The sequence below is a fragment of the Neltuma alba genome, unplaced genomic scaffold (genome assembly GCF_004799145.2).
Source record: "Neltuma alba isolate B1F8T4 unplaced genomic scaffold, ASM479914v2 tig00013631_pilon, whole genome shotgun sequence".
Classification (NCBI taxonomy): Eukaryota; Viridiplantae; Streptophyta; class Magnoliopsida; order Fabales; family Fabaceae; genus Neltuma; species Neltuma alba.
The window spans coordinates 128,336-152,723 of NW_021637815.1; the positions used below are offsets into that span (position 1 = coordinate 128,336).

Sequence of the window (24,388 nt, forward strand, 5' to 3'; positions counted from 1 at the left end):
TGATTTTTAACCTTTTCACCTTGTGCTTCGACAGTGCTTGCTTCTCTGGTATGGCGGTACTTGAAGAAACGCCGTTCATGAAGGAAGAAGAGAGGGAGAGTCTAACATGAGAGAAGCAAGAGCTGAGAGGGTGTGAAAAAGATCGAAAGAGGAAAGACAGGGGCAAAAGAGGAAATTGGAAGCCCTAGACATTTTTAATTTTCAAAAAACAAAATATTATTAGAAATTAGTAGGCTGCCATGTAGATTAAAATAATATGAGTTGGAGCATTTTTATTGGGCAGACCACAGATAAATTGGTGCACCCTGCAAGAGTTTCTCCACTCTGTTATTATATGAGACTTTTATATGAGTTGAGATTCACTGTTTTTTTGACAGTTTGTTAATATTATTATTTATATTAATTTTTGCATCACTTGATTTTGCAATGATGATGCATTACATTAAAAATATTCATATTGTTAAAAGAATTGACGGGTGATAAGTGTTGCTTTATTGTTGTTGTTGTTACTATTAATTAATATTATTGCTATTGTTCTTTCAGTTTTTTTATTATGCATGTTTATATTATCATTATTATTAATATTAATTTTTACATCAATTGATTTTACAACGGTGATCTATCATTTTAAAAATATTAGTGTTGTTAAAAAAATTGACTAGTGATAAGTTTTGCTTCATTTTCATTATTGTTGTTGTTGCTATTGTTGTTATTTCTTTTTTCTTATTATGCATGTTTGTAGCATAGTATGATAAGATTTAATAATTTATTTAGTAAGATGGGTTAAATGTGTCACTTGATTCATATAATATGATGACTAGTTAGAAGGAAGATTTATCTTGAATTACACAATTTTACTAGTGTTTGTAACTGGTCCTTTACTAAATTGTTTGAGTAACTTATAAGTGCAGATACCACGTACTTGAAGAGGCAACATGAGTTAATAAAAAATTAAGTTAGGAGGGATTAGATATGCTATGGCTGATATGTATAGGTCAATTTAGAACATTCGAGGCAATATGCAAAAGCCATAATTTCCAGAAACTAGGAAGTAGACTTTCAAGTGATTGAGCACGACCCCAACACGTTGGCAGATTCACTTGCCAAACAAGCACTGAACTCAACCTGCGGATTTGCAAATATACCTGACGAAGGTCCTCATGGAGCCTTCTTGCTTTGGACACGAGCACTGAATCCTTTTTTGGTCTTTTCTTTTTCATTGTATCAAAAAAACAAAAAATCAGCTACTTTCGTTTTTTTCGCCAACATCAACTACTCTTTCCCTACTTAGGCTATTTATAATTATTGTTATTTTTCAAGAAATTTTGATAGTTTTATAAATTTTTTGACTTTTGACAATTTTATATATAATTTAGCTACTGCAAGTTTTTGCAGCATTAGTTCACTAATAAATTATCACCTCTTCTAAGTTTTCAATTTAACAACTAAATTATTTTGATTCAGCTATTTAACGATTGATAATTAATTATTATTTATTTTTAAAAAATTATAAATAAATTTTATCCCATGAAAATATTTGTATAATTGAATAAGAGAAACTATTATATTGAAATTGTCAAAATAGGTCAACATTAAACCCAGGAAAACCCCGTCGGTCCAAAGGAAAAACCCCCGAAAACTATTTGAAGCCCCTCTTCATTCCACCCTCCCTGTGCTTCCATTTGAAAATGCAGCAAAGTTGATAAGGCAACACCGACCCGGAGAACTTCAGAGAAATGGCGAACCTAAGGACCGCAATGGACTCTGCCTTCTGGGATCTCAACGTTTCTTCTCCTCGAACCATTGATGGGTGTGCCAAGGCCGTTCCCGGCGACCCCTTTCCAATGGACGCTACCGTCTCAAGCAAAGCTCTTCGTATTCAGCAGTTCTCATGCTTCAGAAATGGCTTTCCTTTGGGGATAGTTCCTTGCCTCTCTCCCACTTCTCAAAAGAGCCTTGGTTCCTTATCTCTTCAGTCTCTCGCACTTAAAGTCTCCAATCATCCCTGGTAATTTGTGCACTTAGTTTTTGTTCCTGTTTTAGAAAATTCTCGTTTCTTATTCTGCTTTGAAGCTATAGCGTTTTTCCCTTTCATTTTTATATATATATATTTTCCTTTCTAATGTCTATTCTGAAGAAAATTAGAAAGCCAATTTGTTCCTGCTTCTTCTTTAGTAGGAAAAAGACTTGTTTTTTTTTTTTTTTGTTCAGTTTCTTATATCTGGCATTCTTATTCAATTCGCTATTAGCTTATGCTTTGTCAACAATGTGCCGCCCAATTACTGAGTTCTTATTCAATTCAGATTGAATTTCAGTTACGAATAATTATTGCTCGCCGAATCATTGAGTGAATCATAGCAACCTTTTATATTGGCTCCTTTACATTAGAAAACCTCCCTTTCCCTTAAGACCTTAACTCATTCGGCCAAATTAAGCAATCTCATATTCAAGTCGTATTATGTGTACCTCACTCCCTTACTTTTCAATGGCATGTTGCCAGAACCAACCCTACATGTTGCTTTAAATTTGGTTTCACTGAAGAAAATTGAGACCAATGGTGTCAAAATTTAATCAAATTCTATCTGGATTGACGTTATTTGCTCTTGAACTTAAGCATACATTTGACTTCTTAGACTTGCTATTTCATATTTAGTTCTGTTGTGGGCAAAGAGAAACGTTAGTTATGCTTCTTTTTAACCTATCTCTAAAGTTAATCCCCTAGGTTCTGGTAAAAAAAAAAAAAATCACCTAGGTCACATTGATTTCTGTTCTTAAAGCTATCCTCTGTTTTTCATCCTACCTCTCTATTTCTCTTAGTCCTCCATGCGTCAGTTTTTCCCCCTCTATTATACTGAGCATTGAGTGGAGCAAATTGTGTTTTTTACTTATTGCAGTTCTCTACACTGTGAAAAGTTTTCCCCATTGATGTTAGTTGAATTTTCCCATGAATTCTTTTTGTTTATTTTAACTTCCTAATTGATTTATACAGGTTGAGTACTTGTATTCTACTTTCATCTTTTCAATTATGAGCCCATGAACTTGTCCATACAATGAATTCTCAAAGGTCCTTTAAAATATGATCTGTGCATCTAAATGTGAAGCTTGATGGAGCTCCTGGACTTTGGATTTCTGAACATATACTATAGTCTCATTCTTCATCTGGGTAATGGGTGCTTTGAGACTCTAGGATCATAGGCTCCCCGGCTATAGGTGATCATGATTAAAAATGGACAGTTTAATGATATATAGCATCATTATGATATCCCAAGGCTTTAATGTTCTTATACATGCTTTTACATGACAATTTTGAATATAGGTGGCTTGGGCTGATTGGACAGTTCCGTCCCAGGAAATTGTTTGCTGACATCAAGAATGAAATCTCTAATGCTGAAGAATTCGAGCTCTCCACAGTCAAGGATGTCGCAAAGCATTTTATTGACAAGTCACTCTTTTCATTTGGATTATTCTCACAGTATTCTGTTTCTGACTCTACATCCATTCTACTTTCCATGGAGGGTCATGGTGAGAAAAAAAGAGGTCGCAACAAAATGATGATTTACCACCAGGCATGAATTTCAATTTCTTGTCTTTTTTTTATTTTTTATTTTCCTTGTTTTGATGGTTGAACATATAAGGTATCCTACATGATTCTCATTTGTTGATTATTATTTTTTCTTGTTAATTTATAAATGATTTCCCTTCCTTTATGCAATTGGATTGTGCTGACTACTGCCTTGTTTCTTAGGACAGTTTTTATGTTAAAACCTTTTATATTAATGTGAAATTTTTCTTTCATAAAAAAATCTATACTGTACTATTTTGTGGGAGTTTTTGTGAACAAAGTGTGCAAAGCAGTCAAGAAGTTAATTGAAATTGAATTTAAATAAATTTAGATATTTTTGTTTGATTCCATTTTGGTGTTTTGTTGCCCTTTTGTCTAAAATTGTCATTTTGATTTCATAAAATTTTTGAAAGGAAGGCTTAGGCTCTTGGGTTTTCTGCGCTGTAATCGTCCTTGTCAATTGTCAATTATTTAATCTATAAACGCTCTTCAGACAGATTAATTCTCCTTTATAAACCTCTTTGAAAATTTCAAGTTCCCTTTGAGAAACATTTTTTCATATCAATTTTTAATAGTTTAATGCTATTAAGTATTAATACACTTCCAGCTTGTTGAATTTTACAAATCTGTTTTTCCTTGCGTGTCTGGTTTGTGTCCAAGTTGAGCTCCTTCTATCTTTAAAAACCCTGTTGAATATTTTTCTGAATGTTGAGCATATTCTTAGAATGTGGAATAGAATATGGTAGCTGTGATATTAATGCTAATCTTTTGCATATTTCGTTATAATAGATCTCTTGAATTTTCAAGTAGACATTTTGTAAGTTATTAGCTCTATGTAATTATTATTTGTGATCATCGTCTCTTGTTTTAAGGGACTCTCCTTCCCACATCTATGGAGCAATTGAAAAGTATTACTGAATTGATAAGTTCATCTTGTTATGTATTGATTCTGGGACCCTGTTTAGGATATTCTATTTTATCTTCTTTCTTTCTTTTTTTTTTTTTTGGGTTCATTCCTTCACACATAATGAAACTATCTTCTAGGGAAAATTAAAAAGCAAAATCATGGCGAGTAATCCCTTGATATTAGTGTAGATGTTATTTTGATGGGCCTAAGAAATGTTGGTGTTGAACTTACAAGTGGAGAACTAAGAGAGAAGAGCCCAGCCCAGATCAAAATGCACCAAAGGAAGAAGGGCAGAATGGTAATAACATGGGGAGTAGTGCAGGTTAATGATCTATTAACAGTGTCAGGTAGTGGGAGTGCGTTTAAGCTATATAGGGCAACTTCGTAGAGGGACAATTGAGGATTGTGTGAGGAAAGGGGCTTTGGTCTCTTGAATACCAGACCAAGAGTGTCTTGTTCTTTTTTTTTTTTTTTCCCTTGTTGTTTTCCAGTTCTTTGTGGGAGCCTTTCTCCTAAAAGGAGGCGATATACAGCTAGAGAAGGTTGTTGAAGAGGTACAAAGGAGGCAAGTAGAGATGACAGAGAAGCTTATTGGAATGGATACCATCGAATCGCATTTTGGAGCAACTTAACGAGTTTCTTACTGCTTTTATGGTTGCCAATCAGGAAAGACCTCAAACGAAAGATGAACCAGAGATGCACGGCACTAGGGTACATGAGGAAACAGGGCAGAATGATGCCTCTGAGTACCGAAAATTGGAACTGCTTATCTTTTCTAGAGAAGACCCACTTCGTTGGATATTTTGGGTAGAGCACTACTTTACAGTTAGTGGGGTAATTGAACTAGAGAGGCTTGACGTGGAGGCTGTTAGCTTGGAGGGCAAAGCTCTTGTGTGGTTTCAATGGCTCAAGTCTGGTTCACCTGTTGGGTCATGGCGCAAGTTCAAGAAGGAATTGATTGATCGATTCCACTATCATCAAAGAGGAGATGAATATGAGCAGCTGTTAGCCCTCAAGCAAGAAGGGACGGTCGTGGAATTCAAAGAGCATTTTGAAAGGTTGTCCGCACCATTAGAAGATGTGCAAGATGATCTATTGATGGGGGTGTTCATAGATAGCCTCAAGGAAGAAATCTGCTATGATGCTAAACTGATGTGTCCTTAGAACCTGAAACAATTGATGAATCTCGCTAGCAACGTGGAGTGTAGGAACTGAGTGAAAGAGAAATTAGAAGAGAAGAGAAGTAAGTCGATGAAGAGCAACATAGGTAGGTGATGGAATGATTTTAAACCCATGATTCCCAAATTCAATACAGTGGAGACATTAAAGAGTTTTGGGTGGCCGGTGATCACTAAAGAAGCCATAACCAAAGTGTCTGAAGATGCCAAGAAAAATTTCTGTGCGAATGCTGACCTCAAATTTGTCAGCCATGAGCAGTTAGGGTAGCAGTGCAACGAGGAAGAGGTTATCGAAAGCAGAGATAAACAGGAGAAGAGAATTGGGCCTATGTTTCAATTTGGAAGCCTAACCACAAGTGCAAAAATAAACTACTCCAGTTGATTATCCTAGAAGAGGATGAAGAAAGCCCAAACCATAATTATGACAAGGCCTAGCACGCAAATAAGAACCCAAAAGAAAAGACATGGCTTCTCTGGAATTATCCATGACCACAGCAATCAGGCTCACAGGAAAAAGGACTCTTAAGATGACAGGGGTCAGTCACGGGAAACAAGTACTTGTGTTAATTGACTGTGGAGCCATACAACTGGCAAACTTACTAGTAGCAGTGCTTGGAATCGCAACATGTTGCATGCAACCCTACTCCATCACTATAAGAGAATGACAAAAAACCACCTCCGATGTAAAGTGTCTAGAGATCAGGCTAGAAATCTAGGGCTTGGAAATAAACCAACCCTTCTCCCCCTTTAACCTAGGCAATGTCGATTTAGTCCTTGGAGTTGAATGGTTGGAATCATTGGGAGAAACCCAAATCAATTGGCGACAACTGTATATGAAGGTTAGGGTAGATTGACGCTAGGTGTGTCTCCAAAGAGATCTAGCGTATACTCAGACTTCAGCAACTCTCAAGGTCTTGGAGCATAATGAAGAGATGGAGCAATCTCTAAATGATGAAGAGATGGAAAATATCCTCTGTGAGTTCCCAGAAGTTCGTGTGCCTATAAAGGTTCTTCCCTTATAGAGAACTCAGGACCATGCCATCAAAATCAAAGAAGGGGCTTAGCTCACAAACCTTCGGCCGTATCGCTATAGGCATGCTTCGAAAACAGGGATTAAGAAATTAGTCAAAGAGGTGCTCCAAGCAGGCATAATTCAACCCAGCGCCAGCCCATGTTCGAGCTCGCTGCTGCTGGCTAAGAAAAAAGACGGGAGCTGGTGATTTTACGTAGATTATCAAGCCCAGAATCAGACCACTATACCTGACAAATACCTCATAACAGCCATCGGTGAGCTGTTGGATGAGCTTGAAGGAGCAACTATATTTTCCAAGTTAGATCTCAAGTCGGGCTATCACCAGATTCTGATTAAGGAAAGAGATGAAGTGAAGACTGCCTTTCAAACTCATGATGGGCATTACGAATTCAAAAGTGATGCCATTCGGTTTGACAAATGCTCCCTCTACTTTTTAGTCTCTTATAAATGATTTTTTTAAAGAACTTTTAAGAGAATTTATTCTTGTATTTTTTTGATGATATCCTTGTTTATAATAAAGACAGGAAATCATATAAGGAGCACTTTAAGATGGCTCTGACATTGCTTAAGCAGAACCAAATGGTGGTCAACTGTAAGAATTGTGTTCTGGGTCAAACTTAAATTGAATACTTTAGGCACTTAATATTTGCTGAAGCAGTCAAAGCTGATCCAATAAAAATTACAGCAATGGCATAGTGGACAACACCAACTAACCTAAGGGCATTACGTGGCTTTCTAGGTTTGATAGGTTATTACTGAAAGTTTGTGAAAGGGTATGGCAAAATTGCCGCCCCTTTAACTCAACTGCTAAAGAAGGATTCTTTCAAATAGGATGATAAGGCCTCAAATCTGCCACGACAATCCTCCTCATGCTTACTGTAGCCGATTTTAACTCTCCCGTTGAAATAGAAGCGGATGCATCCGAAAAAGGGATAGGGGCAGTCTTAATGCAGATGGGGCATTTGATTACTTTCTTAAGTCAGAAATTGTCTAAGAGGCACCCCAATGCTCAGTCTGAGAGAGAGCTTATGGCTATTGTATATGCTGTGAAAAAGTGGCAACATTATCTAACTAGTTACCCTTTTGTCATCAAAACGGACCAGAAGGCTCCTAAGTATCTTTTGGAATAGTGAATAGTTGCTCCGGATCAAAAGAAGTGGGTCGCTATGCTGATGGGTTACAGGTTTCAGATTCAATATAAACCAGGCAGAGCAAACAAGGTGGCAGATGTCTTATCAAGACAAGAAACTGATCTAGAAATGTGTGTTGTTTCCTTACGACAGTATGAGGGTGTAGCTGAACTAGAGCAAGAAATTGCTCAAGACGCAGGTTTAAAGGAAATGACGTAGCAGCTAATTCAAGGCAAAGAGGGCCCAAAAGGGAACACTTCGAAAAAGGGAGTGTTATTCTATAAAGGCATATTAGTATTACCCATAAACTCTACAAAGGTGAAAGAGCTCGTTCAAGAATTCCATGACTCTCCTATGGAAGGGCATTCGGGCTACTTAAGGACTTACAAGAGGCTGTCAGCAATGGTGTACTAGGCAGGAGTGAGAAAGGATATACAAGATTATGTAGCTTAATGTGATGTATGCCAAAGGAACAAGTACCAAGCTTTAAGTCCCGCAGGGTTATTGCAGCCATTACCTATACCAAAAGCTGTTTGGGAGGATATAAGTATGGATTTCATTGGGGGATTACCTACAAGCCACTGATATGAAATTGTGTTGGTGGTGGTTGATAGACTCACAAAGTATGCCCACTTTCCTTCTCACACCCTTATGATGCTAAGGCTGTGACAGAAGCTTCTACGAGGGAGATTATAAACTCTATGGCTTTCCAAGCACAAATGTATCTAATCAAGACCGTGTCTTTATTAGTCAATTTTTGAAGAAGCCTTTTAACATGGCGAGAACTACTCTCAAGTACAACTTATCTTGCCATCCGAAAACGGTTGGGCAAACAGAAGTGGTCAATCGAAGTTTGGAAACCTATTTGTGGTGCCTTGCTGGTAGTACTCCTAGGAAGTGGTCTAAGATGCTATCATGGGCGGAATATTGGAACAATACCACCTATCACAGTGTCACGGGTATGATACCTTTTAAAGCTCTGTATAGGAGAGATCCTCCTACTGTTCTCAAATGGGCAGATCAACCATCAAGGATGCAGGAGGTTGAGAAGGAGCTGCAAGAGCAAAATCAAGTGTTGGATGAGTTGAAAGTGATAAGCACCGAAGAGAGATTGAGTTTCAGGTAGGTGAATTAGTTTGCCTGAAAATTAAGCCCTATAGATTTAATTCACTTGCTAATAAGCCCAATGAGAAGCTTGCTCTGAGGTATTATGGCCCATATACTATCTTGGAAAAGATTGGAAAGGTGGCATACCGGCTGCAGTACCTTCCACAGCAAGAATTCATAATGTGTATCACGTTTCACATGTTAAAAAAGCCCTCAAGAGTTCTGTCATTGCTCAACCACTTCCAAAAGGACTAATTGAAGAGATAGAGCCCAAGTAGAACCTGAATTAGTTAAAGACACAAGAAGAACCAGTGAAGGAATTTTGCAGCTATTAATTAAATAGAAGGACCTTCCTGAACATGAGAACACCTGGGAGAATATTGATGATATTCGAACTTAGTTCTCACATTTTCACCTTGAGGACAAGGTGTGGCTTGCAGGAGGGGGAAATGATAGGCCTAAGAAATCTTGGGGCCGAACTTACAAGAGGAGAACTAAGAGAGGAGAGCCTGGCCTAGATTAGAGCTCACCAGAGAAGGAAGGGCAGAATGGTAATAACATGGGAAGTAGTGAAGATTAATGATCTGCTGACATTGTCAGGTAGTGGGAGTGCGTTTAAGTTAGATAGGGCAACTTTGTAGGGGGACAATTGAGGATTGTGTGAGGAAGGGGGGAGGGGGGTCTGGTCTCTCGAATACCAGACCAGGAGTGTCTTGTTCTTATTTTTTTTCCTTGCTGTTTTACAGTTCTTTGTGTGAGCCTTTCTACTAGAAGGAGGTGATATCTATCTTATTCTCTCATTTTGCAGTAGTAAAGGGAATACTAGGCTATATTTTGACCCATAACATCATTGTCTTAAGTTGGGTCTATCATATTTTAAAATGGCTTTTGTGAATTTCCTCTTATTTCTCATATATGTTTTGTCTTTAAAATTATTCATTTACTATTATATGAATTATTTCATGTATTCTACAAGATGTTATAGAATTGCATGGCATGTCCTAACTTTTCTTCCCCCCCCCCCCGGGGGGTTTCCTATTATGGTGTTTGAGCATATACTGAGACACCAAACATATGTGGTATACAGCTTCCTGATCATGACATCACATTGGAGGCTGCATGGCCTCAACTATTCATTGACCACAAAGGAAATTACTGGGATGTGCCTGAGTCCATATCCCTTGATTTGTCATCCCTAAAGTCTGATTCTGGACTCCGATATCGTTTTGGGATACATAAAAATGGTGGTTATCCTGAGGCAGTAAATGCCATAGACGGCATCCCACCACTTTCATTGCTGCCTGGGTTGTGCGCTAAGGCTGCCTTTTCTTATGAGAAGATCAAGTACCTCTGGAAAGACAATGAGGTTGCAGAAAGTCTCAAGCAAACAATAGATAAGCCTGCTACTTCTTATCCCTATGATGTGCGTCTTATGGAACCTCAGTCAGCAATATCTGGAATTATTGGTAATTTCTTTGAATTCATGTTATCATAACTCTGAGATGAGAAATTGAATGTTCACCTAGCTATATGCAGCTTTGTTTTGCTTATCAGTATGCTTCATTTGCTTATTTAAAAATTAAAATGTTCTTTAAATATGATTATGCTATTTGTTTTCCCTACTTTTCCAATATTTCCATATTGAGTTCAAAATTTCAAGGTTGCCTAGACTGAATTATTTTGACAAATATCAAAATTTAGAAGATTTATTCAGAGTAATTTTTCTGTAACTTTCTCACTACTGCTGTGATGAGTCTCATCAGAGATTCCGGTTTCAGTATTTACTCTTGTTCCACAGCATGTCTACTTATTTACTGTATACAAAATATTAAAAAGAAAGTGTCCATTTGTAAAGCAGTGTTAGATCACTTATTTACATGTACACTAGTGGACACTTCACAAGTATATGGTTTTCCGTAAGTTTGTTGATTTTGGAAGGATGAAAGAGCAGGCTGCACTTTGGCAGTGTGTTTCTGCAGGGTTGCGGTGTCTCTGGTTTGATGGGATGGGAGTTTCAATGAAATGTCTCTGTCCCATCTTGTGAGAAATAGCTGTATGTCACCCCATGCGGATTCCATAATTTTTCCCTTAATTACATGTTTTACCTTTCTTAACCATTTTTGGTATACTTATTCCCAAGTTCTTGGCGATTATAATATGGCTTTTTTGGGCCCAAGAATAGAGATATGATTATTTTTGTCATGCTAATGGTTTGCAATATACTGTAGGTGGTGCCTGCACTGCCTGGATTTGGGATGAGAGGAGCTATTCAAGCGTTGATTCAAGAGAAGATCTGGAAATGTCAAGACCGAGCATGAGGTCTCCATTGAGCGGCGATTTATTTGGTTCGGTTTGCTATACTTTCCAGCACGGAAAATTTACAAATGATTATGGCGATTTGACAAGGTTAGACGCTCGTCTAGATATTTGCTCAGCTTCAGGCTTTGCCAAGAAGGTTTTGAATGGTATAAGAAGTTATGCTGATGTTAATGAACTTCCATCAGCCTCACCTCGGCTAAATTTAACCTTTCAACAGCAGGTATCTCCTTTTGCATTTGTCTTTTAATCAAGTACTGTTCAGTAATTAGATATCATTTGGCTCAAGCCAAAACCATGACAGAATAGATATCTCCCATAGAATCATCCGCATCCGTTTGTAGATCCAGTAAAATAAAACACCCGGTATTTGTTGTACAAGAGACTAATTTTGTATGATGTGCTCCCTCTGGCATTGGATATAAGAGACATTGAAGAGAGTTGTTTTGGTCCAAAATATGAGAAATTGGTTATGTCTAATGAACTAAGTAATTGTTTCCACTTCTACCCATCATTATTTAGGAGTTTTAATTGCCTATCATTAAATTAAGGGTAGAGATTTAATCATTGAATGGAGGGCATTTCTGGGAAATAATTTTCATTTCCAACAAATTTAAGGAGACAAACTGATTTTAACTACTTTCTTAACACCAGTGAGTTAGTTATATGTCCTTATATTTTAGATCGAAGGGAGTATTTGGTAAGAAACTGAGCTGCAAATCCGTTGGCATTATGGGCTTGGTTAATTTTTTGAATTTGAAAAGTGGGGGCGATGTTCAGCGTTAAAAAATGAGTGCTAGTTAACTGGTATGCTGCTGATAATGACAATTAGTCGATACATGTACTTGAAGAGAGAATGATATTAAAGATGATAACTAAGTATATATTTCGCACCATATCTTTATATTTGTCTTTTATTGATATCTCTCTCTCCAAATGCTTTATTTGCATTCATTATTGTGAATGTAAAACATCTAAATTGGTAGAACTAGAAAACGGTTTCTCTATGTGGCACTACTTTGCGCATATAAATTGTGATGCGGGTCTTAATAGTTAAATACTAATTGACTGAGTATAGTTGTGCTTCAGAAAGTAAAAGTACAATGCGAAGCTCATATTTCAACTTCCTCCTCGTAGGTCGCTGGGCCGATCATCTTCCGGACAGATTCCAGAATATCCCTTGAATCTTTCTCCAAGATGTTTCAGATGGAGGATTATGTTTGCAGCCTGAGCTACTCCTTCAGGATGTTGCAGTCTGGTAAGGTTGTTGCTTGGTATTCTCCAAAGAGGAAAGAAGGAATGGTCGAGTTGCGTCTATTTGAATTCTAAAGCACTTGTAGTCCTCACTGTCAGCTCTTTTTCATGTAAGAATTTTGCAGTTGGAAGTTAGCCCATTTGTTTATTATTTTGCTTATGCACAGCTGTAGTGTTCTAGGTTAAGTTAACATCATTTATTGGTTAAGCCATAATTGGTAATTATTAACTCCCCCAAAAAAGATCCTGTGTAGCTGGATTTACACATGCAGCAAGTTTTATCTCACTAAATGAAATCGGTCACAAATCTTTGAATATATTCTAAGCGGACATATATTATTCTTATGTATATGGCAATTACTAGTATTATGAACTAGACCAAATATCGTCTCCAAACGGGGGGGAGTGCATATATTGTTGTCATGATCTTTAGGACTTAGGTGATTTTGTTTCTCATTTAGCCAATAGAGTACGATAGTACGACTTTAGGAATGGGAGATTACATCCAAGGACCTAAATAGGAGGTTGCAGAATTCAAAAGCCATAATATTGATGACTTGTTATCATGTTCCATTGGAGGTTTTAGGAAGTTGTTGAATTTTATTAGTTAAAGGCTAAGATGGTAAGTTTTCTCAAATTTACTAATTAAAATTTAGTTACAAGTAAAACTAATTATTTTGGTTCTTGAAAATTAATATATTTTTAAGCCGCCTATTCAGATTCTTTATAAATATGCTAGCAAGAACGAATTGAGTGGGTAGAGAGAGATAAAAAGAAACGATACGTACAGTATAATGATACCGTCAACATGATACTGGATTCATAAATGCAAGATGATATTCAATTTAAAATTCTACTGGAATTTATCGTTCAGCAAACTCAACCCATCACAGTTGTTTTTGGCACGTAGCCCATCACAAGGCGATCCATTTGATTGAATTGAATTGAGTCCAACAAATGGATATGAATCAAACAAAATTGCCTCTAATTTTGGGCTAAGGATCATATTGAGCCGAATAGATAGGTCTAAACTACTCTAAATCAAACCAATTATTATCCATCATGTGAAAAAATCAAAATACTAAAATGAAACGAGTCATTAAATCAGTCAAAAGTTTAAGGATTAGTAATCTGACCAATCTAACCATAATCAAAATAATATAATTAAATTAAAATATGTATATAGTTGTATATAATCTTAAAAAGAATGATATTTAAATAAAAAATATGACGAATTACTATTTTCTCACACATCATTTGCAAATAGCGAAAATATAAAATTCGACACAGTTCATTTGTCTGACCAGTTGAATTTCAACATGATAAATTATAGCCATTAAAATTTTGGATCAAAAATCAAAGCAAACCAAATCAAGTTTGGGATTTGTTTTTGATCATCCAGGAGCAGGACGACATTTTGGATAGCATCAATTGTAATGGAACAGTACGGCCATCCATCACATGTTGCCGATAAAATTAAAACGCTTCGTCCTGTTGCTACCATGATTGCTTCATCGTAATGCCATCCATTTCCCTGCTCTCAGCAGCAGCGCACCAAACCATACATTTCGAGTACTTGAAAAATGTACACAGAAAAGTAGAAGTGAAAATACCACAAGAGGTCCATTTTGTACACATTCTTTTTTCAGAACTGCCGCCATTGACTACAAAAAGTAGAATAAAGTTTCAAATCACTTCTGCCATCTAAACTGTACTCTTGAATTATTTTTATATATTTTACCTCATCTTATTTATGCATTTTAATGATAATTTTGAGCTTGATTTATTTGAATTTTCACCTAACCCAGACTATCAAATCTATTTGAATACTTTAAAATGACAAATAAAGTTAAGCTTGTCTGAACAACTTAAATAACACCATTAAAAGATGTGCAAGGCATCGGTTCGTTCCATGCAATACACACTTGCAAAATTTCAGTTGAGTTAACAGACTTCACAAAGCAAGAATCAACTGCGCTAAAAACTGGAAAGTATCCTTTGTTTGATAGAATTTCCTGAGATGTAAAAACATTGAGCCTGCTCAGTGCTGCTTGTCATAGAATCAATGGCCAAACTCTACTCAACCACAGCCAATAAATCACTTGCTTTACAGAAGCAGTGCTTTGCATCAGTCCCCAAATCCACCTGACATCATTACACCACACAAGCATTAATGAGCGTTCATAAATAATGAGAGGAGCAGCCAGGATATTAACATTGTAGTGGATTTGAATCTTTTTAATTTCATATAACGCCTCAAGTAAGAAAAAGGAAAGACAGATAACAAGTGCAAGAGCATGAACCAAAAGACCTCAAGCTGACCCCCAAAGAATTTCCACCATAAGGTCATACCTAGTTGCCTAATTAGGTTCTTTTTATAGTCATTATACTACAACATTCATTTCCAAAAAATGCAACGCTGAACAGACTAGGGCCTTGAAAAAGAAAAGGCCCTGATAATGCTAGCAATTTACAGCCAAAACAAGAGAAATAAATTTTTAAAAAAAAAACGACAGATATAGTTTGGAAGGCTATTGATTATTTCACCAAATATTTGGTGCTCACCTGAGAAATTAGGCATGGTTTGGAAACTACTCTCACCTATTGTTTAATTTTTCATAAATGAATTGCACACTTTATAGGTTCTTGTCGGAAATGGGCCCTAGGAAGAGGCCCACTCATCCTATTAAACCTAGAATCCATCACAGCTATGTATTCTGATTTCCTACCCGTTAGAGAACTAATCCTTAGGCGCTAATTTAGAGATTACAGAATATGTTTCTTTCCTGTTTTACTTCCTCATTAAATCCGGAGGATTTCATGCGATATGCTGAATCACTCCTCTCCCTATATGTATCTCTCAAATCTATGGAATAATACACAGCTTTTCTGTACACAAACTCTCAGTTCTGAATATTACAACTTGTCGTAAGTTCTATTATGCATTTATATCAATATATGGGTTATATTGATGCGATGCCAAGGACCTCAGACGGTGGGCTTTTTAAAAAAAAAAAAAATCAGTAATATTAGTTCCTAATTATTTCTGTTGGGTGTATTCAAACAAAGGTCAGTGGGGAAAAAGGGAAAATGATACTTAAGGTCCCATCATTTATAATTTATATTATGAGCTGTTAAGGATCTCAAAATTCCTCTTGAAGTATAAAATTAAATTACCATTGGTGTTTCATAAAGTTCCTACTCATCCTTTCTAATCTAGTCTTCAAAATGCTACAGAAGTGTGTTCATTCAGCAGTTTGAGGGAAAAAAATTAATTAAAAAAAAAAAACCCTCACCTCATAAGCTGAACAGCTTTACAGCCTAGATTATAATCAGCTTGACCAAATGATCCAAGTTAAAGCCAAGAATAGCTTTAAGGCTTAGATGATAACCAGCTTCATTCAATAATTTAAATGAGTTAAAGCCAAGTAAGCCATGCCACTCACCTCATAAGCATTTATGTCTGAGAATAAAACCTGCAAAATAATATTGATTAGCCACATCAAAAACCATACTCCTACCCAAGATGATCAAAAGACAATAAAATTCCTCCCTTATTCTGAGGAAGAAATCTAAAAATATACAATTGATAACCTTACACAACTTGACAAAGAACTAATGAGGCAGAAATTATGGGGCAAAAAAAAAAAGTGATGGACCCATAACTAATACAAGGCTAAACCACATGGAATCTGCAAGCCGAGAGTGAGAGAGGGAGTAATGCATGTATTGTGGGGTTTAGAGGTCAAAGAAGGCACACAACCAGTGAGTATGTGTGCAGAGCCTGGCCTCTCAAATTTCTAGGAGTACTGTGTTCTTGTATGCTTTTATGTTGCCCAAAAATTAGGTATTCTACTTAGACCTACATTCTGACGATTTGGTTTTTAAATCAAAATGGGAAGCCAATTCAATTGATTGATATGAAGTCTTACATAACCATCCTATCATCAATAACCACCTTATAAACATATAGAGGTATATCATCATAGATAAAATAATCAAGGGCACTTACTTTGGCTAAACTAGCAAGCCTACTAGTGTAAACGTCAACAAAACTTTGAAATGTATGATTTCATAGGAATTATCATTTAAGTGTTGAAGAAGATGCCTCTAAAAGTGAAGACAAAGCACAACAATTTTATCTTTTTTGAATGTAATGGTAGTTTTAGGAAGTAGGTTAACTGTTTTCTTGGTAAATTTCTGTCTCAAGCCAAAATGATCTAAGAAAACTTTGTCTCACTTAAAGAACAAGTTTTTAAAGATTTAGAAATTGAGTTTTTCAAACTTAACATGAAAAAATGATTATTGTGTTACATTCTTCTACTAATGTAATTGTAGGTGTTTACCAATCATTTTTCATTTAGAATTGTTCTTTCTACAATTTGGTTTACCTTTTGGACAACATATTCATTTTATTAGTGTTATTCGTTTACTGTTGATCAAATCCTTAACGTTGATATAGTAGTAAACGAATAACGAGTCAAATTTTTATTCCTCTATTGAGCGTTATTCGTTTATCACGATTGCTTCACAAAGTTACTTTACTTAAATTCTTATCCGTCTGCTCTTAAGTAAACAAATATTGAAGAAGTTTGGAATTAACCTAGTATATCTTTAAGTTAGTTGTGGAGTTGTGTTTTTAAATCTTAGTAAATAACTATTTTAGTGTAAACAATTAGTTGTGTTCTTGCTCCCGTCAAAAAACTTATTCTTTTACTAAACAATATTAATCTGCTCGTGTACTTAAAATTGTGATTCTACAAAACTCGGTAGACATTTGCTTTGCTTTATTCATTTATCATGCTTTCTGGGAAACTTGAAGAACACAATTGTGAGTTTACTAATGGTTAGTCATCCACTATCATACTTCTAAGATGAAACTCAGGTTTAATTTAGCTCGTTATTCGTATACCAGTGAATAAAATAACCATCAAAAACTTTTATGCATGTTAGACTTGTGTAAGAGAATTCATTTACCCCATTATTCATTTACTGCTGCGTTGCTTTTTCTGACAAGTGCAATTAGTGTTTCACCTAATGATTAGCTTTGATGAGTGACAGCTAAATCTTATACCCTAACAATTAGTTGCTCAAAAAACTATAAACAAAAGCACCATTTGAGTCTGAGAAAACAAATTTATGATAATAGAAAAGACAGTAGAAAATATCAAGTGAGAAGCTTAGAGGCTAGACATAGGTTCGAATGGCAGAGCTGAATTAGGATAAATTTGGGTAACCGGCTATCCTTCAATTAGCACATTCTATGGCAAAGTCTTCATTTGAGTAAAAAAAAAAAGTAGGCAGTTCCATCAAAATTAGCAAATGGGTGGACCAATGATGTGATATTATTGATGACACAGATGTTCCCAAAATGAATGGACCAATAATGTGATATTATTATACTACATGAATCATAAGATTGTTTCATAATAATGAAAAGCTAACCTTCTTGCCAGCCTCTACTTCTTGAACCTCTGCACCAGCAGAAATAATCTAAAAATGGATGAAGAAAATTAGCAAATTACGCAGACCATCAAAACAAAATTAATCGAAGAGAACAGTTTTTGGTACTTAGAAGACCAAAGGGTTCCAAGTCTGCTTACTTCTCCCATTAGATATCGCTCAAACTTAACAGCAGACTTTGGCAATAAAACTCCACCAGTAGTTTTCTGCAGCAAAGTACAATCATAAATTAGCCACAGAACATGGCAATGGTTTTCAATATGTCAAATGGGAAAAAATCATATGGAAACTACGGAAACGATATTCAATCCAATTAATGATACCACAAATGATCTAGGAATTCATCCACAGGTACTACATTATTATTGTCAGTCATAATCATCTACACAATATATATGACATTTCCTATTCAGCTGGGGGCAAAAAAAAAAGAGAGATAGGACATTTCCTATTGGATACAACTTCAGTTCATGCAGATACATAACCAAAATAATGTGGATTTCAAAACCTATAGTTATTATTGGGATGGGCCAAAAAGCCCATTTAGATTTACTTCATTATCTAGTTGATTTTTAGTTCCTAAGATCTCGGTGAATATCTTTAGAATTTATCCTGATTGATATCTTTTATTATCTATTTTTAATTCCTTGTATCCGAGCTATCCTGGGATTGATTCTGAGCCTAGGATCGGTGCCTATAAATGTACATATATGTTTCATGAATAAAATAAGTTTTTCTGGGTCAAAACCTCTTCATGGTATCAGAGCAACGGCACCCACGATGATCCAATTTGGCTGCAGGTTGGATCCACCAGGCCAAGGTGGGTCACTCTCATCAGTGCTAAACTCATCAACGACGGTGAATCCGACAACGAACTACCAAGGGTCACCAAAAACCCAAACCTTGGTGATAACCATTCATCGCCTCAATGGCCAAAATTATCTACAATGGGCCAACGGTGTTCGATTGTATGTCACCAGAAAAGGAAAGCTAGATTACCTAACCGTAAAACGAACCAGACCACCAGCGTCAGATGAGAAGAAATACAACTAATGGGAGGCAAAGAACTCAATGGTTCAGTGCTGGCTCGTGAATTCCATGACTACGGAAATAAGCACCGATTTCTCATTATTTCAATATGCCAAAGAAGTCTGGGATGCGGCGCGAGATATGTTTGCCTCCATGAACAATCAAGCCGCAATCCTCGAGATAGAGACAAATCTCGATAATCTCAAGCTCAGTAATCTTACTATCACCAAATACTAGACCAACCTCTTAGTTCTATGGCAGCAGTTGGATTCATATGAGGTCTATGAATGGTCATGCTCTACCGATGCTACTCAGTACACCAAGATAAAGGAGGGAAAAAGAATCTACAAGTTCTTACTTGACCTTAATTTCTCCTTTGATGCAGCTCGTGGACAAATTATGAGTCAAGAACAACTCCCAAGCATTCAAGAGGTATTCTTTATAATAAAACAGGAAGAAGCTAAGCAGAAGCTCTCCTCTCCAAAAATGCCAACCTCAAGTGATGGGGAGAGAGGATAGGAATGGGAGTTTTTTGAGTCAGTTACGACGCCGCTACATGAACCTAAATCCAGTAACCAACCTGTTATTTCAATACATGAACTTGAACCTAGTAACCAACCTGTTATTGCAGATAATCCAACTCCAAATTCTACCCCCAACCTATACCTGAATTAAACACAGAAACAGAAACAGAAACTAAACAGGAAAGGTCAGGAGGAAAGAATGCAGGGCAATGAAGAACTTGAGCATGTCAACACCTCTAGTATTGAGCAACGCCACTATTCAACTCCATCTCTAAATCCTAATGATCTTAGGTGGCCCATTTGCTTGAGTAAAGGGGTAAGAAAGTGCAGTAAGCATCCCATTAGTCATTTTGTGTCTTACGACAAACTGTCTACTACTTTACAAAGCTTTGTTACTAGACTGGATAATAAACAGCTACCAACCAACTTTGATAATGCTATCTGTGATCCCATTTGGAAAAAGGCTATTGAAGAAGCACTTAGTACATTATATAAAAATCAGACACAACAGGTCACCAAGTTGCCGAGTGGTAAGAAGACTGTGGGATGTAAATGAGTCTTTACAAAGAAGTACAATCCGGATGGCTCAATCAACAAATACAAGACTAGGCTAGTGGCAAAAAAGTACTCTCAGACTTATGACATAGACTACCAAGAAACATTTGCTCCTGTTGCTAAGCTCAACACCATTCATATACTCTTGTCATTAGCAACCAACCAAGATTGGCCTCTTCATCAACTCGATGTGAAGAATACCTTCTTAAATGGGGATCTAGAAGAGGAAGTTTATATGAAAATACCTTAAAGACTGCCAGAAAGGGGAAAGCCAGGAATGGCTTGTAGACTTCACAAATCATTTTACGGTTTAAAACAATCACCAAGGGCATGGTTTGAGAAATTCACCAAAGTAATAAAAAGAGTTGGATTTATTCAATGTCAAGCAGACCATACACTGTTTGTCAAACATTCAAGGGGTAAAATGGCCATCTTAATTGTATATGTTGATGATATCATTTTAACATGTGATGACACATTGGAAATAACAAAGCTCAAGAAGTCCCTTGAAAGGAAATTTGAAGTGAAAGATCTAGGAGGATTGAGATACTTCCTAGGCATCGAGGTAGCCCGATCAAAGAAAGGCATAGTAGCCTCTCAAAGAAAGTACACTCTAGATTTGCTTAAAGAAACTAGTATGATGGGTGCAAAACCAACAGACAACCTAATGGAACCAACAAAAAGATTGGACAATAAGGAAGAAGAGGAAGAAATCTCTAGTGACAAGAAAAAAGAAAAAAAGCCAAAACCGAAGAGGGACCAAACACCTGTGGATGTTGAAAGGTATAAACGATTAACAAGTAAACTACTATATCTTCCTCACATTCGCCAAAATATAAGTGATGCGGTAGGAGTAGTAAGCCGTTTCACAAATGAAGCTTTGGAAGAACATATGAATGCTATCTATAATATTACACTATCTCAAAATGACTCCCAGCCGAGGATTGTTCTTTGCCAAAGGAGAATCCGGAGAGATTATTGTATATAGATGTAGACCATGGAGGTTTTCTACCGGACAGAAGGTCAACCTCTGGGTACTGCACTATGGTTTGGGGAAATCTTGTGACTTGGAGGAGCAAGAAGCAAACAGTAGTGTCCAGGAGCAACGCAGAAGCAGAACTAGGAGCAATGGCTCATGGCATGTGTGAAGGTCTCTGGATAATACGTGTTCTAAAGGAATCGAGACTTACTCCAACTAGCTCTATACAACTAAAGAGTGATAGTTTGTCAGCCATTGGGATGGTAAGAAATCCTATTCATCATGAAAGGACAAACCACGTAGAGATCGACAAACATTTTATCAAAGACAAGGAAGACTCAGGAATCATTGAGATTTCCCATGTGCCTTCTCACTGTCAAGTGGAAGATCTATTTACCAAAGCATTGCCAAGACCGTTGTTCAAAGAATTCAGAGGCAAGTTGAGAATGATAGACATCTACTCGCCAACTTGAGGGGGAGTATCGGGATGGGCCAAAAAGCTCATTTAGTTTTACTTCATTATCCAGTTGATTTTCAATTCCTAAGATCTCGATGAATATCTTTAGAATTTATCCTGATTGATATCTTTTATTATCTGTTCTTGATTCCTTGTATCCGAGCTATCCTAGGATTGATTCTAAGCCTAGGCTCGGTGCCTATAAATGGACAGATATGTTTCATGAATAAAATAAGTTTTTCTGGGTTAAAACCTCTTCAGTTATTCTATCATGAATTCTAAATATAGCCTAAGATCTAAAATCACAAAGTTTCTCATTAGGTTGCAAAATGTTGGGCCTAACTTGTCATTTTATAACTACATTGTCAAATTATAAAACATTTCATAATCCACTTAAGCTACTTAATCCTATAATATTTATAATACATCTAGAATAGAATGTATTATTCAGCATGTATAATGAGATGTACATACAAGGGGGAAGAATCAAATGGAAAGAAAAATTCCAGGAACATTACCTACAAGAAACTCTTCACCATTGTCAAAGTTTTTTAAAAAAATAAAAATAAAAATGGAACCTTTATCCCAGTGCACGACTTGAAAGGACAGGCTTTGGAAGAGGATGGTAAGAAATAATCATAATACTAGCATTAAATTAGTATAAAAGAAAGTGGAGAAAAGCAAAACCAATTGCGCTGATCAAATGATTAAGATCATTCAAACAAAAGAAACATATAATAACTGCATTTGTGTATAGCTGTATGAATCTGAAAAGAGAAATCTGTGAACTCCCACATTCATTTTGTTGATTAATCCCATTCAAAAGTTATAAATTACAACAAGTAAGGTTTACCTTCAAGGCAAAATATAACAGGTTGAAAGCAACTTGAATGGGAGCAAAACCATCAAATGAAGCACCACTCCAATATTCGGACTTCGGCAATAAATTTTTATGACTAATTTCTATGTATTGATCTTGAAACTTGCACGTCAAACTATCAATCGAAAAGACTAAACAATCATCCATAACAACATCAAAGTAATGCACCAAATACTAAGATAAGTCAATGTCTTACTTGCGCAAGCTCATCCAAACGAATAAGAACTCTGTCAGCCTGCGGAACCACCTGAAACCCACATTCATAATGCACAGTCAACAGCAAATTGACATTCAAACATGAACTACGAACCAAAATGTTACAGGTGTAGGCACACAACGAGCAAAATAACCAAAAATTACATAAAAACCTTTGCGGGTTCCCATTTCTTCACAACTGCATTAACCCTCAACGAGTTCTTCCGGAAACCTTCAAAATTAAACCCAAAAATGAACAGAGGTTAGCTTTGGAAGGCGAAGAATTCGAAGAGCGGAAGTGTAAGGAAGACATAGCCACAAGTACCTGCAAGTCTGCGGTCAGAGGAAGAGAAGGTAGCCTTAGGCGGGGAAAGAAAAGATTTTGGGAAGGCGAGGATGGAGGAGGCCATGGATAAGAAGCGAGAGTAAGAGACAGACAACGAGACCGCGATGGGGGCCAAGGAACTTGTCCCAAGGATTAAACCCTTTTCCGTACCCGATGTTGCCGTTCCAGAGAGTTCGACGCTAATTAGAATCGCTAATTAGCAATCTTTAAATTTTTACTTCATTTTATGACTCATCGGAGAGAGAAGTTGGGAAGAAAATTATATTAAGTAATTTTGATTTGAGGTCAAACTTGATTAGAGGGTGTTTGGGTAAAAACTAAATCATAATTTTAAAAATATTTTTACAGTATACGAAATAAATATGTGGAAGAGATTGTCTCGTTTTACAGAAAAGTGCTTTTTAAAAGTACTTATTAGTATTGCCAAACACCCCCTAAAACATTCTAGGAGAAAAAAGTAAATAGCATTTTAAGGTGATTAAAATTTTAAAACTGCATATTATATACACATATATAGAGAGAGAGATGCAAGAGATAGCTATAAGCGTGATAGTTTATTTTCATGTTGATAATTAATAAATTTTTAGAAAAATTGCTTAAAAGTCTTCCACTAAAAAACACAAATCTATATGAAATTTGTTTAAGGACCTGAATGCAACATAGTAAATGCAATTAACTATGCACAATCTACCTTTAACTTGGCAAAATGTAATAACGGTTTTTTTAAATCCCAATCAATTAAGTAAACACTTTATTTTTGAATCATTAACCATGATAAAAAATTATAGAACTTAATTAATTTTGCGAGACAAACTATCATGATTAAAAGAAGTGAATGTATTTCATAAATGCCTATATATAAGATAGAAAAGAACAAAATCAAAATCACTTGGAAGTTATTATGAATATTAAAGCGTTACTAAATCACTTCATAAGCAAAACCATGTTAGAAAATGGCACAACTCATCTAACATGGTTGTTTAAAAGCAACCCCAAATTAACAATAATTAATCACCACCAACAAGAATTTGGCCCTTGGACTTACTGAAGCATAGGATATAAATCCGATCATAAGCCCATCACACAAATACTTTTTGACTCATACTTTTCATTTGACTTTCCAAGATATCATGGATGGAGCTTCGAAAGTCAAATCTAACATCCAAGTCATAAGAAAAATCACATGCAATAATCTTAAGTCTTCTACCTTCTACTAGCAAACTAAACCTAGAATAGTTAATCAAAAGTATTCTAAAAAAACAAGTTAAGAATGAGCCTTATGCAGTAATATGTATTAATTCATCACATGACAAAAGAAAGGAAGCTATATAAAGATTAGAGGTCTAATCAGGCCTATGAAGCCTTCTCAAAGAACCTACTATAGAGCGATCACTTGAAAAATATTAAAAACCATGGGGTGAGAGAAATGTCTCAATAACTAATATTCAAACTCATTATACAAATCAACATGTG

At 36.1% G+C, this 24,388-nt stretch overlaps 2 protein-coding genes across 2 annotated transcripts; one reads left to right on the plus strand and one right to left on the minus strand.

The window, feature by feature from the left end:
• The first annotated feature begins 1,659 nt into the window (after nucleotides 1-1,659).
• Nucleotides 1,660-12,729, plus strand: LOC114738592 (protein TRIGALACTOSYLDIACYLGLYCEROL 4, chloroplastic). Its single transcript, XM_028926653.1, has 5 exons — nucleotides 1,660-2,008; nucleotides 3,317-3,566; nucleotides 10,005-10,383; nucleotides 11,146-11,456; nucleotides 12,371-12,729. Exons 1-5 carry the CDS (start codon nucleotides 1,737-1,739, stop codon nucleotides 12,560-12,562), a joined length of 1,404 nt encoding a protein of 467 aa, XP_028782486.1. The 5' UTR covers nucleotides 1,660-1,736; the 3' UTR covers nucleotides 12,563-12,729.
• A 1,558-nt stretch (nucleotides 12,730-14,287) lies between these two features.
• LOC114738593 (10 kDa chaperonin 1, chloroplastic) lies at nucleotides 14,288-23,057 on the minus strand. Its single transcript, XM_028926654.1, has 7 exons — nucleotides 22,895-23,057; nucleotides 22,743-22,801; nucleotides 22,571-22,621; nucleotides 18,091-18,156; nucleotides 17,933-17,980; nucleotides 15,934-15,963; nucleotides 14,288-14,632 (listed from the first exon to the last, which is right to left on the minus strand). The coding sequence occupies exons 1-7, from the start codon at nucleotides 22,977-22,979 to the stop codon at nucleotides 14,564-14,566; spliced, it is 408 nt and encodes a 135-aa protein (XP_028782487.1). The 5' UTR covers nucleotides 22,980-23,057; the 3' UTR covers nucleotides 14,288-14,563.
• Between the last annotated feature and the right edge of the window lie 1,331 nt (nucleotides 23,058-24,388).